The 18,427-nt window shown below is 34.8% G+C and overlaps 2 protein-coding genes across 2 annotated transcripts; one reads left to right on the plus strand and one right to left on the minus strand.

Moving 5' to 3' along the window:
* Positions 1-2,276: 2,276 nt before the first annotated feature.
* On the minus strand, positions 2,277-3,209 carry LOC123658680. The gene has a single exon (XM_045594035.1). The coding sequence runs from the start codon at positions 3,207-3,209 to the stop codon at positions 2,277-2,279; it is 933 nt and encodes a 310-aa protein (XP_045449991.1).
* An 11,136-nt stretch (positions 3,210-14,345) lies between these two features.
* Positions 14,346-15,166, plus strand: LOC123658681. The gene is made up of 3 exons (XM_045594036.1): positions 14,346-14,406; positions 14,506-14,661; positions 15,012-15,166. Exons 1-3 carry the CDS (start codon positions 14,346-14,348, stop codon positions 15,164-15,166), a joined length of 372 nt encoding a protein of 123 aa, XP_045449992.1.
* The last annotated feature ends 3,261 nt before the right edge of the window (positions 15,167-18,427 follow it).

The following is an 18,427-nucleotide window of genomic DNA, read 5'->3' on the forward strand; positions in this document are numbered from 1 at the left end:
GCTGTTGAGCGTCTCTTAACAAAACCATGTTGCTCGGGGATAAACGAAGATGACAAAAAGCTATAGACTTGAGTATGAACTATCCTTTCGAGTATTTTTGCGAATATACATAATTTGGAAATCGGCCTATAGTTTTTCACCTCACTCTTATTTCCACTTTTGAAGATTGGGGATATAAAGGCGGATTTCCAGATTTTGGGAATGCTACCTTCTTTTAATGAGCGTGTAAATAGTATTACTAGGGGTTTAGTTAGGCTGTCCGAACATCTCGTAATAAATAACGGTGGTATATGATCGGGACCGGCCCCTTTAGTCAAATCCAAGGATTTTAGTAGCTTTCTAATCGTTTCGGGGGTTATTTCTATGTCTGTGATTACATTACTATGGTTGGGAGGCGGAGCATGAGTATTAGACCGAATGCTGGAGGTGGTAGATGACAGAAATGTAGACTGAAAGTAGTTTGAAAATAATGTACAAATATCATCCCCTGTATCAGCAGTATCTCCTTCGTAAGACACGGAGGAAGGAATATTACTAGAACTTTGTTTATTTGATTTTATGAAAGACCAAAATAACTTTGGGTTTTTGGTTATCGAGTCCTCGCATTTCTTAATATAAGTAGCGTAACAATTTGATTCCAACGATTTAGCCCTGTGACGGAGTAAGGAGAAGGAATCATAGTCCTCAGTGTTACCATAAATACGGTACTTTTGAAGAAATTTAAACTTTTCCTTGAGTACCTTTTTCAGAGAGGCATTGTACCATGGTGGAAAGTTAGTAGCTTTTATAACTTTGTGGGGAACATATTTATTAATCACTTCATTTAAGCAATTATAAAAATTAAATACAGCTTCTTCAACCGAATTTTTTTGCAAGAGTTTATCCCAGTTCAAATCATTTAAGTGTTGCCTAATGTTTACATAGTCGCCTGCCTCAAAAAAGTACTTCAGTCTCGGCTTGGTTGGGAGTTGCTCGTAATGAACACTTTCAATTATTATGTCAAGGGACTTATGGTGAGGGTCTTCTGGCACTAGTGGGTCGTCACAGGAAGAAACTCGTAAGCCTTTGTTACATAATACTAAATCTAGAATCCTGTTATTTATGTTACGGTGAAGATTATATTGATTAAGATTACATTCCGATAATGTGTCAAAGAAGTAAGTTTGTGACTCACCTGTTACTCCGGAGTATTGCGGGTATGTGCTACACTCAAGGAACCAGCTAACGTTGCTAAGGTTAAAGTCGCCCATAGTTAAAAATAAATCACTTGGATGTGAATTAATTATTTGTTCAAGATTATCTGTGAAATTAAACAGTTGTGAGTTATAAGAATTACCATGATTTTCGCTACAGAGATATACTGTACATACGTGCATTTTACAGGTTTTGTTACCATTCTTAAGAGTAACGGTTACCCACATGTCTTCAGCCGACGAGGACCACTCCGGGCGGTCCACCGCACTGATTTCGCGACGTACAGCCAGCAGTACACCCCCTCCGTATCTCTCTTGGGTAGCAATATAATTTCTATCTCTGCGCCAAACCATATAACGGTCATCAAATAACTCACTGTTATATATACCATCATGCAACCAAGTTTCAGTCAATGAGATAATATCATAAGATTTAAGCAATAGATTTCGCTTGAAAAGATGGGTTTTTGTGCGTAGACCTCGTGTATTTTGATAGTATATATTAAGATCAAATGAAGCCATTATTGATAGATAGTAATACATAGCTTAAACAAATCGAGTTGAGGTATTTACAGCGTAATAAAAAGACACTATTCGAAGCCGAAATCCCTGCACATATAATATGTAGGTACCAAACATAATTGTTTGTGAGATTATGCTTATCTAAAATGAGAATTACATAGCCCACGATACACGCCATCACACAGGCGTAAAGAAATGTAGAACAACGCAAAAATGATTTGACTTTTAAGTATATAAAATCATATGATTTAAATTGTAATTTTGTTACATTCTCGGCAAGCGTATAATAGACGGTAGTAGTGTAATAACTAAGTGTAAGCGAATCTATTCTCAGCAATGCACGTGCGCAAGCGATAATGAGCGCTATGACATCGCAAACGCAAGCGCATATCGGCGTTAGCTGTGCACACCGGTGTAAACTTACGTGTGATAACTGAATGACTGCCCCGTTCTCGTTAGTTATTACGCTCGGCAAGAGGTAAGACGAACAAAAGACACCGGTTATTAATATGATTCTCAAACTAATTATATTATTATGTTTAAATAAAAATGAGCTAAACTTTAAGTAATTTTCAAGAGATCCTTCTCGCCTTTTATAAAAAATATTGGTGATGTGTCCGATTTCCTGGCCATGATTTTGCAGTGTTTGACCCAGATGTACTTGAAATTCTTCTCCTTCGCCAATTTTTTTGCTTTACTGAGTAGGTTTTTGTTTCGTAGCGTCAGATGATCGTGAATATAGAAATCTCCCGCAGTACTGAAACCCAGGCCAGACAAGTTAAGATGCTGCTTATTACGGCGTGACGAGGCAACTAACTCCTCCTTAGTGTAGCGGTTGTTAAACGCGATGATTATGGGTTTCTCAATATTGGGTATTCGCGTTGGGATTCGCGCAATATAATTGATTTCTTCCTTTTTTATAGGAGCGTTGCATATGACACCAATTTTGTGGGCAATTTCGTATAGATTTTCGTTTTTCTTCTGAGGGATTCCTCTTATTTCTATATTGTTAGCTCGTGCCCATTGATCTCTATCTTCTAATTCGTGATGAAGCTTAGCAATCTCAGCCTGGAGGGTGGGTACGTCCCGAGCAATATTTTCAACTTTAGTAACTCTTGTTTCCAAGGCTTGGAGTGTCACTGAAAAATTATTTAAGGCTTCTTGAACCAATTCATGTGACTCTTTTAGATCTTTCAAATCACATTTAATCATTTTCACGTCTTCTACCAATGATGCCAGAGGAGCCAACTGCAGCACAACATCGTTCAGCTGTGCTTGAATCCTGTCCAACTGGTCAGTTAGAGGGGAAGGTGAAACTGGTGAAGGGGAGAGGCCAGACTTGCATTTTGGGCATCGCCAAGAGTTCTTCCTGTCTCCTAACTTTCTGTATCCTCCTTCTGTGATCCCAGCGCAAGAAAAATCAAAGTGCTGTTTACAAAGACTGCACACCGGTCCATCTGTATGTTGCAATCCACAACTAGCACACGTCACCATTTCGTAGGTTTGAGAATCACTGGTTTCGATAGAAAAGCAAACAAGCGTGTATTCTCTATTAGCGCCGAAACGAGACTGAAGTTAATTATAAAGTATAATACAACGTAGGTCGACGAAAAAATAGTCGGGTACTAATATAGTCGGGTACTAATATAGTCGAGTCTACTTACGTTCTATTACTTGTTGATGTAATTGAAATCGATTTAGTACGAGGAAAATAGAAATAACTTTAGCATAAGTATACAATTTCCAATAAAAATAATGAAATAAAAACACAAAAACGAGTGTGCTTTAAATCACACGACTGAAGTTTAACTTCTTTAGCTCCATCTAGCTTATATCTCCCTCTCACCTTCTGTTCGCCCGATCAACTTTTCGTAACGCTCTCGTCAAGCATTCACCAGCTTACTCCACAATCCAAGCGTGCGTAAAGAAGTTGTACTTCAAGAATGAATTTCTTATTTATTCCTGTTATTATTAATTATTGTTATACACAGCAGCCATCGTATATGCCCATTTCAAGCGTTTGTCAAACAATAGTATAAAATATTTTTTATTTATAATTAACATGTAATAGTAATCCTCATAAAAATAAATAACCCTATGATCATGAGACTAACAAGCTTTTTTTTTATATCACTAATTCGGCAAAACAAGCGTACGGCTTACCTGATGGTAAGAGATTGCCGTACCTTATAGACGCCTGCAACACCAGAAGCATCGCAAGCGCGTTGCCGACCCCCCCCCCCCCCCCGGAACTCTGGTTACCTAACTCACCAACAGGAACAAAATACTGCTTGAAAGCAGTATTATTTAGCTGTAATCTTCTGTAAGGTCGAGGTACTACCCCAGTCGGGCTGCTCCATATTTTGAGCAGGAAATTCCTGCTGTGCCCTAGCTCAGTTAATAGAATATAATAATAATAAGCTGAATAAAAAATCAAAATATAGCGCCAGGTAGAATAAGATATATTTTGACGGATACAAGTGAATGACACAAAAAGTAGGCAATGACAGTTGCAGGTAACAAATATGACAACGGATTGATTTATCTCTTATAAGTCTTTTACAGAATATGTTATTGGATTTTCTATCTTGTAATGACCTAAGCCAGTTCAACAATATACTAAATATTAAAAATAAAATCTTAGATCTAATTCTTTGCGACAATCCAATTCGTGATGTTTCTTCCTGTATTGATCCGTTGACTTCTCTCGATCCCCTTCACCCCCCATTAATTTTTTCATTGAATTTTAATTAATCTTCGACCTTGCCATTTAACTGTAATGTAACAAAATTTTGTTTTCATAAGGCGGACTACGAAAATATAAAAATTGCTCTCAATGAGGTCAACTGGAAGGAGATCTTAAGCATTTGCCCTTCTGTCGATGAAATGGTTGACAAATTCTACGAGCAGATTCGAATTTTAATTAAAAAATATGTGCCTAAGTCTAAACCTTGCAGTAGTCGCTACCCGGTCTGGTTCACTCCATGTGTTATTAACTGCATCAAAGAAAAGTATAAATACAGATTGAGGTTACGCAAATATAATAATCCTCGCGATAAACTAACTTTCGACCTTTTACAAAGAAGATGCGATAAGCTGTTGTCATCTGCTTACGCAAAATACTTGGATGGACTTGAAGCATCCTTAAAATCTAATCCAAAACTAATCTGGTCATTTTTAAAACATAAGAGGGGTAAGAGTTCTTACCCTTCAAAAATGAAACTGGGTAATAAAGTCGCGGTCAACGGAACGGATATTTGTAATTTGTTCGCGAGGCACTTTTCTTTGGTTTACAGTAATGATACGAAAACAAAATTTTCATCATCAAATATGGCCCCAGTGTGCAGTAATAATTTTCCCATTTTACTATCTTTTTCTGTGGACGAAGTTTATAAAGTGTTAAAAAGACTTGACCCTTCTAAGGCGGCTGGTGCAGATGGTATTCCATCTGTTTTTGTCTCTAATTGCGCTAGTTATTTGGCTTTACTGCTAACATTAATTATTAACAATTCGCTTCATAGGTGCACATATCCAACTTTGTGGAGGGAGGCATTGGTTTTGCCATTGTTTAAGAGCGGGGATAGAGAGGAGGTCAAAAATTACAGACCCATCTCTATCATTTCAGTTTTCGCTAAGGCCTTTGAATTACTCATCTGCCCGATTATCACATGGCATTTCAAGCATCATGTAGCAGAGGAGCAACACGGGTTTGTGAGGGCTCGTTCAACAACCACGAATCTTATTTCCTTTGTTGAGGAAATTACTGAGGCTCTTGATGATGGCAAATCCGTGGATGCAATATACACTGATCTCAGTAAGGCCTTCGACAAGGTTGATCATGTCGTTTTAATGAAAAAACTAAAAAACATCGGCGTAGAGGGACCACTGTTGGCTTGGTTCCAATCATACCTCACAAACAGAATATCGACTGTTGTCGTTAACGGTTATGCTTCATTTCGATTTGTCGCTCGTACAGGTGTACCTCAAGGTTCCAATTTAGGGCCTTTATTATTTAACATATTCATTAACGATATCAGTAGCTTTTTCACCAATTCGAATTGTTATTTATTTGCTGACGATCTTAAGGTATTTAGACCAGTTTGTTCCAATGCTGATGCTTTACTGTTGCAGGGCGACTTGGACAGATTGGTATTATGGTGTCAGAGCAATGGCATGGTCCTTAATACGGATAAGTGCCAGGCTATTTCTTTCTCGAGAAAGAAATCCACGCTTAGAAGGTCTTATTTTATCGAGGGTAGCATTTTATCAGAGGTGTCTCATGTGCGCGATTTGGGGATAGTGCTTGATGATCGGCTCCGTTTCCATGTTCATATTAACAATATTGTCAGCAAAAGCCTTAAGACCCTTGGCTTTTTAATCCGCAATTGTAAAGATTTCAAAAATGCCCAGACAAAAATTACTATTTACTCAGCCCTAGTTCGTAGCAACTTGGAGTATGGTAGTGTCGTGTGGAATCCTTATTACGATATCTACTGTAAAAGAATTGAAAAGGTACAGAAAAGATTCTTACAGCACCTCTCCTTTTATCATGATATACCTAGGTCGCTCAATAGTTACGAGGAAAAACTAAAGTATTTTAAACTTTCACCACTTGTGAATCGAAGACGTCTCCACGATCTTGTGTTTCTGCACAAGTTGGTGAATGGTGTCATTGACAGTTCTTACTTATTAAATAAATGAAATTCACCCGGACTCGTCAGGGACGCCATTCACCAATTAACAGGCTGATGATGAGTTATAATTCGCTTTACAAATCGAATTGCAGAAAAAACATTGAAAAAAGGGTAAAACAACCCGATCCTAATGTTTCTACTGACATTTTTTCGAGTAACTTATCAATATTTAAATATATAATAGCTGATGATTTTTTTTTAATTGCATGACATAATTCCTTAATTTTTTTTTTTTATTCTCTAATTATTATATATCTTTTTTTTTTAATTTATGTGAATAGATTTTCAATTATCAATTTTAGATGTACTATTTAGTTTTATAATAGCTGCGATTTATTCATTAATGTTAATTTAATTTTACAATGAAATCATATTAAATTGTTTTTCATTTCAACTGTATGGTCAATTGATCGGGACTTTATTTTACTATGTTAGAATTGTTTTTTGATGTATTTTAATTAATATTGTTTGTTATAACAATCTTTATGTATACGTGCTTAAATTAATAGAATGCGTGTAACACCTATAATTAAGATAACGCTTACCTTTTAAGATACTTTGTTTATGATTATATGTGTCTATTGTCAGTGTCTATCTTGTTGGTGTTAAATAAATAAATAAATAAATATTAATACCCGCAAAGTAATTAGCCATTTCAACGTCACGTCAACTAAAGTCATCTAAATCCATTAGTAAGTCTAAAGATCCTCGATCCAACTCTAAGATCTTTAAAAATCTTACCTGCACGTGGTACCTCTGCGGAACGGAACACGAGGTTTTCCGATGTATAAACGACAGTTTGATTTGCTTTGACATCAACATTATTAGCTATCATATCAGTCACTTACTTACTTAGAAGAACTTGGGTATAGTGAAAAACATTTAAATCTACAAATAATTTCGAAATACACGACAATGGCAATTTTTCTAGAAAATATTCATTAGAAATACAATCTAAAAAATAAAATTAAAACAAACGCGTTTTAATAGCCTAAACTTTTTTTAATCAACAAGGAGGTAATATTTTAGTACAAATCTAAAGCTTATACACAAAATTGAGTATAATATTGAAGCTAGGCGCAGCAGTTATTAGTAGGCTAAAATTCTATATCTTGCAGGAGACTTCCATAACCTTTATAATTCATAGAAAACGTCATTACAAATGTTACCAAACACACTAAACACACACACAGCTAGAGGATCTCGACACATAGACCAGAGGCGATCTTCAAAGCAAACAAAAGAAACGAAAGATTTTTCTGCGATACGAACGCTAGCTTATTATGTTTTACTTTGCCACTGAGTGCCTGATGATTTTTTTTAGACATTTCATAGTTTTGTATGCTATTATAAATTTTTACGATTGTTGATTAAAATTGTTATTTGAAGTAGTATTCGTTGAATTATCTTTTCTTATCTTAAGTCAAATATGAACCAAACACATGTGCATAAAAAACGTAAGTAATCAACAAGAAATAAAAACAAATAAAATAAGCAACATATAATTTGACCCACCTTTCGACTTACCAAGTTTATGAATTAAATATGTGTACAGTCTACTTAAATTAATTTAAAATTACGGATATGTGTACCTATAAACTTAAGCTTAAAGTGTTTTTGCCTAAACACCAATGGTAGGGGGTTGATATCCGTCCGTGATGAATGTTTGTATTTCTACAAATATTTGTTTCCAGTCTGGTGTACCTTTTCGCGTATCTCTCCACCGTACCTAAGGCACGTTAACCTCTTCGGAGCAAAGCACACTAAGCTATTTATCCTGGTATCATTATAGATCTCTGATAGCGATTGGAACTTGTAATAGAGAATAAGCCCGCCAGCTTGCAATGACCTTCTCCTACATGGAGAAAAAAGTCTATGTCCAACTTTGAGATGTTACAGGCTAGACCAATTATGTAATTTTCAAACACCCGTTATGGGCGTTATAAATATAATAAATAATAATAATACTAAATACTAGCTATGCCCGCGCTTCGCCCGCGTTGAAATCAGTGTCTCACAAAGTTTTCCCGACAAACTGCCAGTGAAACTCTCAACAAAATCGGCTTACCTGTTCCGTAAACCTTCCTCTTAAAGCCCTCTCTCCATTGGTGAAACCGCATACAAATCCGTTCAGTAGATTTTGGAGGAATCGATTACATATACTTTTCGGGACTTTGTTTTATAATACACCAACTGTTGCCCGCGACTACATCCGCATGGTTATGAAGATATTCGTTTCTATTAAGATGTGTAACGCAAATTATTTTTTATTTCAGTCACTTGAAATGCTTATCACACTGAGAAATATTTTAAAAGGCACAATTTAGTATAATTTAATAGTTATTTTTAAAAACCTCTCTACAGACCACATCTTTGGTTTTATTATCCGGCTGCAGTATAAATGACCTATCAGGCGAACTTATAGCTGCTGTATATGTTTTATACAAACAATCAACCCCAATTAAACCACCTTAGCGGAGGAATATTGCAAAATCCGCTCTTAACGGACGTCTACTAACTATAATCTACCTCCCTGCCAAATTTCATCTTTATCAATCCTGGATGAATGGACCCATCCAGCGGTTTTTGAGTTCTCGTGATGAGTGAGTCTGTGATATTTCTCTTTTATATATACAGATTACGATACATTATTTGGACACCTCCTCACCATCTATAGAGCATACATTATAAATTTCAAGTCCCTTACCTTAAAAACATAGGACTCTCATACAAACTTCCAACCCCCGTTTTATCCCCATGGGGGTTGATTTTCATAAAAGCAGTTCTTAGCGAATATCTATGCCCTATAAGGAACCTGTCTGGCAAATTTCAAGTTTATAGCTGATATAATTTCAGAGATTTCTTTGATACCGCGAAATGATTGACTATTTTTTCGTCGATCTACGTTGTATTACTTGTCGATATAATTGAAGTTGGTTTTTTTTTCATTTGCGAGCAAATACAATTATTTAATTCCATGTGGACGAAGTCGCAGGCACAGCTAGTTAATCAATATGTCAAAAAATTGACAAAAAGGTATAAACAGAATACAGATAGACAACAAATAACAACAGAACTGCGTAAAAATATTGTTTATATTATGTAGTTAATTGTTTTGCTCAAGGCTATATTTTTTTGCAAATTTTATCAAAAGGTTAAATATTGCGATTACAAAAACAAATAAATGAAAACCGGTTAAGAGCAAAGCAAGCTCATGCAGTAAGGATTCTGCATTGAGATATCTCGAATTATACAATAGTAAGTACCTCATTACATACATCCAAGTACATAGTCACCAACTCGCCTGCTTGCTGCTGCTGGGTTGGTGACCGCAGGGCTGGCTTCGTCGCACCGAAGACACTGCTGCCCGTTTTCGGCGTGTGTATTTCAAAGCCAACAGTTGGATGGTTATCCCTCCATCGGTCGGCTTTTTAAGTTTTAAGGTGGTCGTGAAACTGTGTTATCCCTTAGTTACCTCTTACGATACCCACGGGAAGAGAGGAGGCGGCTATATTCTTTAATGCCGAAACCACACAGCATAAAATCCATCTCAGTGGAATCAAAACTCAATGCCTACGCGTGCCTCGTGGGCTGGCAATTTCCAAAGCTAGAGCGGATAAACACCTGGGTACGGAAAAAGGACACACATAGTCCAGTGAAAAAGGCATAAAATTCAAACTCTTGAGGTGTTCAAGCTTATCAGAATCTGATAGTAAGATCTCAGGAAAATCAAGAAACTTCTTGAAATTATAGACTCGTAAAATCTATGTTTACTTTAGATAATTAACTTTGACTTTTTAACGGCTAGATGATAAGGAATATTATTATGATTTGTCAAGAAAAAATAGGGGAAAAAATAATTATACCTAGGTAACCTCAGGTAAACATCAGGAAATTTCCCGAAATTTTCTCAGGAAATTTCAAAAAATGGAGCAGCCCGACTGGGGAAGTACCCCGACCTTACAGAAGATCACAGCCAAATAATACAGCTTTCAAGCAGTGTTGTGTTCCTGTTGGTGAGTAAGGTGACCAGGACTTCTGGAGAAATTGGGGGTAGGATTTGGCAACGCGCTTGCGATGCTTCTAGTGTTGCAGACGTCTATAAGCTACGGTAAACACTTACCATCAGGTGAGCCGTACGCTTGTTTACCGACTTAGTTTTATAAAAAAAAAATCACTAGTATTCATAAAAAGGATAATCAAATTAAGAAAAACTAAAGGTCAAAACTAAATTAATTAAAATTAAATAAAAGTGCTTGCGTACAAAATACACATATTAGAAGTGATACTTCTTTGGTAAACTAATTTTTAAGTCTCATTTATATTCATATAAATATAAAGCTTTAGCTTTCCGATCCAGCGCCATCGACAAAAACGTTGCCGTTACATCAAAACGTTGCCGTTTCATCAAAATGTTGCCGTAAAAATTTTACCCTCATGCACCTAAAGAAGTTTCACTTCAAAAACCTTACAATGCCTTGCGTGACTCGTATCTTTTTGGAACCAATGTTAATTTTATTAATTTTTAGTGTCTTCGCACCTCTTTGGGTTGTTTTTTTATTCTTTAAAATATTACATCAATCATTCTCAAATACTATATACTTATTATACTTTGTCAAGAAGAAGTAGTAGAAAACAAATAAATCGATTATATACGATATATAACACACTTTTTATTTGAAAAGTGATTATATCGAAGTGTATTTATTACAAAAATCTCATCCAGCCATCTAAAACAACCTTGCGAAACTCCTACTACTTTTTTTAAGTGATGGAGGTTGAAGTCGTGATGCTGATATATACAATTCCCACAAGTTTGATCAACTCAAGGTATGATTTTCCGTAACGTTAATTCTGTTATCACAACTCAGAGTGCTTTCTTTTTATGTATATTGACCTCTTAATTACAGGATACACACATCCTTAGTATTGTTTGAAGAAATATTTAAGACGCAATATAATTTCGAGTAAACAATATATGCATAGAACTCCAGTAGCGAATCAAAATGAGAATAATGTAAATATAACAATAAAAAAATATATTTAATGAACTGAAATTTATATGTACGATACTCACATGCGAGATTATATTTTTTTGTATCCGTTGACCGTCTGTTTCTTTACACATAGCCGAAGCGGATTGTTCTCATCGAGACAAAAAAAAAACTCTTATAATTAAAACCGAATAAAACACGAACATGGACCTTAAACTTGTTCTTTGTTAATTATAATTATGTTTTTACTTATAAGCAAATATATTATTAATTAATTTACATGTATTGTTTTTTTATATTCATTACAACTATACATTTATTTTTTATTTTTTATTTATCATACGCACGCATATCAATCACGTAACTTGCATAAATTTTGTATCATTGTTTCAGTAAAATTATAATTAAAATAAGGAAAAAATTGCTAAATTTGACCAATATCTGTGTATTCATGTGGTAACCAATATTATTTAATTTTGTTATACATACTAGTTATTCATCCGACTTCGTTTACCACTGCCAATCTTTTCATTAATTTCATAAATTGAAGTAGATAGACATGCAGAAACTAAAATTACTTTATATCTACGTTCTTAAGCTTCTGCACATTACGCATTCTAAGTTGTCTTATTACAAAGTTACTATTTCTTAAATTTAATTATTTTATATACATATTCAATTAGTTATTGCACGCTACAAATAAATTACAAACAAATATTTAAAACTAATTACTGATTGTGTTGTACAATAGGCAAACTTGTGGCTAATTTTATCTGGCAGTTAATATATTAACTGCCAGATAAAATTACATCACAAACGAATGTGTTGACAAACATGTGTTGTAAAACAAACATATTGCATTCGAAAATCCATACTATATAATTTTAATAATATAATATTATAATTCAGTAAGTTATTGATTACTTGTGATCACTGACGCTTTAAAACAACACGTATACAGCTAAAACAACGTAAAACACGTCTTACCTACTAACAGACGATACTAATTAGACGATATCATAAGTCAAACAAATAATACGTTTCAACCTGTAATATCCCACTACTGGGCATAGGCCTCTTTCCCCATGTAGGAGCAGGATCAGAGCTTAATCCACCACGCTGCTCCAATGCGGGTTGGCGGATATATTCCCTACTATGAGTAACGATCGCTATCAGCTGTACATGATAACAACCGGGACCGACGGCTTAACGTGCTCTTCGAGGCACGGTGGGGAGACCCACAAGGACTGCACAAACACCCAGACCACGGCAAACATCTGTATGGCCAATACAAATGTTTGTTATGTGCGGGGATCGAACCCGCATCCGCCAGCGCAACAGATACAATCCATGGCTGTAACCGTTGCGCCAACGCGGCGTCAATACTCAATATGTTTAGAACTATTTGTCTATTGTTAAGTGGGTTTTTTTAGTTGCCTATGAACTAAAAACACCAAAAAGCCTACCGATATGACTTTTAATAGAGCATAAAAAATAATAAATTCAGCATACGCATTTCGATTACGTATTTATCAAGTAATGAAGTTATAAAATCGAGATATAAAATATTCATAATAACAAACAGATACGATGCGCGGTAAAGAGTAGTCATGTTTCTATTTTTTATTGCATCATTTGTCTGTGTAGGGTCTGGAGTTTTTTCAAGTGAGTATTGTAACTTTAGTTAAATTACAATATTATTACAATTCAATGAATTTATAGAAATAAACGTACCAAAATTGAACATTAAATTCTTTAATAGTACTATCTCTGGCTACAAATCGTGCACTCTCACAAATTTACGGTAAGTTTTTGACTTTTTTAACCGATTTAAAAAAAAAAACAAAGAGATTTCTCAATTCGACTGTATATACGTTTGAAGATAAGTTCGTCGTTTATGAACCGATTTTGACAATTCTTTTTTTGTTGGAGATAGATTGAGGAGAATAGAAGGAGATATCCCAAGGGTTGTACCATGATAAGGAAACCAGGATCTGATGCTGGAATCCCAGATAAATCGAGGGGAACCCTCAAAAATCGTAGAGATGACTAGTGCGTTTGTTATTTTTTTTTACGTTGTATTACTTGTCGATATAACTGAAGTTGGTTTTTTTCATTTGCAAACACAATTATTATAATTTTAAAATAACACTATCGTTTTAATTTTTTTATGCTTTTTCAATACTAAAATTATAAGGAAAAAGTTCTTTATGATAATTATAATGAATAAATTTAAAATGTACTCGAGGAAACAATACAACAAGACAGGCGATAAGTTTCCCTTGTAGAATTACAGACCAATTTCACTTCTGGGCCATGTATATAAGCTGTTTTCGAGGATCGTTACCCACAAATTCCAACCACCGGAGCAGGCTGAGATTCGAACTGGCTACAGCACCGTAGACCACATACATAATTTTTGGCTGATTATACAAAAGATTGAAGAGTATAATCAGCCACTATGTATGGCATTTTGTGAACTACGAGAAAGCCTTTGACTCTGTCGAGATCTGGTCTGCCCTGGATTCTCTGTATATATGTCATATCGACTGGAAATATATCGAAGTACTGAGATCTATGTACGACGCGGTGACGATGACCGTCCATATCCAGGATATAATACCGCCGAAACATTTACCACTGCACTGGAGGACATCTTGAATTGGGGGGATGAGACCTATGTCCAGCAGTGGACTGCAATAGACTGAACTGACTGACTGACTGAGTCTATTCAAGTTAACCATACATAAGAAATAAAGTCTTATAAGCAAATTTATTTGTAAGCAAGAAATGTTCTCGGCAGTCGCTTAAATCAACTCTTCAAATAAATATGTAAGAAAAATTATTTATTTCAGAATTGAATCGGATTTCACACACTTATCTTTCTATTGAAACTGCCCAAAACTCACGGCAAATGGCCTGGTACCTGGACCTGGGATGACATGAAAGGACATATTGGAACATTAGCTTTAGAAGAAAATGGAGACTTTCAATTAATTTCAGGTACGTAAGAAAATAGAATAGAAAAATGTTAGAAACAATATTTTTATATGTATGATGTGTGGGTATTGATGAACCGTTTTGTTTTTTGTTCCTTTACAGGACGATTACTTGTAAACGTGGAATTTGATGTCGAAAAAGATATAATATATGATGGAAAAACTCTTATGGTTATTAAAGATTTTAAGTTTGTTGCAACACCTCTTACTCAAATATTTTTCAATTTTAAGAATCTTTTCAACGGACGTGAAGATTTGGGTAAGTATTTAATAATACATTATGTATATATGTATAAACTGTTGAGTTTGTTGAGTACAATGCAAACTCTTATAATCATCTCACACCTATAGACTATTTTTATTATTCTCAAGATAGAACATAGACTATTGAAGTCTAAAAAGGACTATAAAAGCTTAAGTATTTGTCCCACAAATACTTAAAGACTCAAGTATTTAATAGATTTTTATATACAGAATTTATATATATATATATATATATATATATATATATGTATGTATGTACATATATATATATATATAATATGATACATAATTTATCAAATTAATTAATAATCTATCACGACTGTATAATACTCGATTGTATTACAGCGGAAGCAGTTCATAAGTTTGCTCGAGAAAACTGGAAAACTATCACTGAACTTATCCAGGATCCTATCTGGGATGCTTTCTTAAAGGGAATTTTTAAGAACATTAATAAATACCTAGAAACGTCCCCGCTCGAAGATACTTTAATCAACAGTTAACTATTGTTTTCACCTAACCTAATATTTCGAGAATTACTGAATTATTAAAAGACTAATAATTATAATGCTACTTGACAATTACATGGATATTTGATATTTTTATAAAGAATTACCATTAATGAACCCAAGATCATAAAGTTTTAAAATATAATCAGTTAAAATGTTCTTTTACTATGTAAATGTTGTAAACGCCTATATAATCACAAATTTTACATTATTGTGCTCGTGAAGTCTATGTAAGATAATTTTCGACGCTTTGAGTCATTGTTGATAACCAAACTAAGACTTACTTTAAAATTCTTTTATGGGTTAATAATAATATTTATTTCATAGTTAGTAATAAAAACATAACAATTTAAATCAAAATTATATTTATTTAAATAATTTTGATAAGTAAAATATACAATATTATACGTGTTCAAACACTTGCAACTTTTAAAAATACGATAAGGCCACCCTTTGCACCTAATGAATGTATTGTTAAAATCTTTCTTTCTTTACTATGTATTATTTCTGTTTTTTTTTTTTTAATGTAGAATAAAGTGTATTATTATTAGTTTTATTTCTTTTATTCAATACATTTCCTTATGATTACATTTTTGAATATAATTATAAAAAAAAGGCAAATAAAAATATTTAAAAATATAAAAACAGTAGTCTTCCGATAGCAAGTTGAGGCCCAGGTCACCGGTAGTTAAGGTTCCAGGCTGAGGAACCTCCTCACAATACGGGCTGTTTCAAGCAACACTGCCTTTTGTATCCGACCCTTGATTCAACAGTCAAACGAAGGTTTCTTAAGGTGTTGGTTGAAACTCTTCGCTAAAAGACCATTGACCGACACCACAATAGGAACAATTGCTGAGTCTACATTCCACATGCCGGTAATCTCGTGGGCAAGGTCTAAATATTTACTTCATTTTTCTTTTTCCTCTTTACGAGATTATCGTCATGTGGGACTGTTATATCAACAATAATTGCTTGCCGCGCTAAACGATCTACTAGCACTATATCAAGTTTATTGGCTGCAATAAGCCTGCAGTGACAATAGACGGATCCCAGTAGCGCAATACATGACCAGGTGATAAGGCAAATCATTTTAAATGAAGCCGTATTGAATAACAGTTGTTGGTGGATAATCCTGGCTACTTGGTTATGCCTGTGCAAGTACTCACCGTTAGCAAAATGACTACATCCGGAAACAACATGTCTAACAGATTCTCCAGGCTTATGACAAGCTCGGCATATGTCTGGGGTTCCGTCTTACATGATATGTTTCCGGTAGTTATTCATCTTAATTATTAATTCATATTCTTATTACTCATATATATATGTAATATGTATATGTATGTATATTTTCGTGAATGATTATATGTATATATTACGTAGGTATACCTCCATTCCGTCTGATTCTTTTGTCATGTACTTTTCATGCTAGAGGTTGTCTGGAAGAGATCGCTCTTTTAGAGTGTAGAACACTATTACAAATTTTACCAAACACAATATCAGTAGCTAGACGATCGCGACACGTGGACCAAAGGCGATCTTCAAAGCTTCAAAAATCTGTGATACGAACGCTAGCTTTTTATATATTGCTTTGTCGCTGAGTGCCTGGTGATATTTTTTAGACATTTCATATTTTTGTATGCTATTTTAAATTATTACGATTGTTGATTAAGATTGTTATTTGAAGTAGTATTCTCTTAATTATCTTTAACCACCTTTCGACTTAGCAAATTTATTAATTAAATATATGTACAGTCTACTTAAATTAATTTAAAATTACGTGTATGTGTACCTATAAGCTTAAGTTTAAAGTGTTATTGCCTAAACACCGCTGGTAGCGGGTTGATATCCGTCCGTGATGGATATTTGTATTTCTACAAATATTTGTTTCCAGTCAGGGTGTATCAATCTCGAGCTCTTGATACTCGTATTCAAAACTACCTAACTAAACTAAGATGTACTGCATCCCTACATAAGGTGTTAGTATCTAAGGTACTTGGCAGAAAAACTAACATTAGGATCTACAAAACTATGAGCAGACCAATCCTTATGTATGGATGCGAAACTTGGGTACTAACCCTTAAAGTAGAGAACAGGCTTCTTATGGCAGAGCGGAAAATACTTCGAAAGATTTTAGGGCCGACCCAACAAGTTGACGCAAGATAGCGGGTGAGAAAGAACCAAGAGATTGAAGACCTTGTGGCTGAACCCAATATAATCGGTACAACCAAAGCAGCGCGACTTCGCTGGCTCGGCCACGTAATAGGGATGGGTGACGATCGTGTAGCGAAGAGAGAATACTTGGAGAAACCTAACAGCTGTAGGCCCGTAGGCGCCCCAAGTACCGCTAGGAGGACGAGGTACAGAGAGACCTGTGTGAGCTGGTGACAGCGGGCTGGTGCGAGATAGCTCTAAACCGGGATCGCTGGAGACTTTTAGTGTCGGAAGCCAAGATCCACTACGGGTCGCTGAGCCAGAGGAGTAAGTCTAGGTGTACCTTCTGGTGAATCTCCCCTCGTTCCTTCTGAGGCACATTAACCTCTTCGGAGCAAGACACATTAAGCTACCTGTCCTGATTATGATTATAGATCTCTGATAGCGGTCGGAACTCGTAGTAGATAATAAGCCCGCCAGCTCCCAGTAACCTTCTCTTACGTGGAAAAAAGTCTATTTTTTCGTCTACTTACGTAGTATTACTTGTCAATGTACTTGAAGTCGTTTTTTTTTCTCAAGCCAAAACAATAATTTAAATTAGAAGCATGAGTTTTATTTTTGGACTACTAATTAAGAACGAATAAATATTTATTGTGCACAATTTATTTTTAAATGTGTGAAATAAGGGTTGAAAATTTAAATTCAAATTTCGCCATTTTAATAACGGCAACATTATTATGTTTGTCTACACATACTTTTCTTAACTTATTACCTACAAATTATTCTTATCACACAACAAAAAAAAATCTATGTTCTAAAACCAAAATCTTTAACCCTAGAACCCTACACTATCCTGGGCACTAGTTATTCCTATATTGGGGTGCTAGAGTACCCCATACAAAATCGCGTGTAATTTTTGTAAATAGAAACCAATGTATGAATATATTTTTTATTATCAAATAAAAAGAACTTATATGAACAAATCAGTCTTAGAATAAAATTGAGCATTTTTCACAGACTTTAATCTAGTGTTCCAAACAAATAGGTATTTTACACTAATGGGACGTCGTTTTGCTTTTTATGTCTTTGGAACTTGGACAAAAG

Source organism: Melitaea cinxia, chromosome 12 (assembly GCF_905220565.1).
Source record: "Melitaea cinxia chromosome 12, ilMelCinx1.1, whole genome shotgun sequence".
NCBI classification, from domain to species: domain Eukaryota; kingdom Metazoa; phylum Arthropoda; class Insecta; order Lepidoptera; family Nymphalidae; genus Melitaea; species Melitaea cinxia.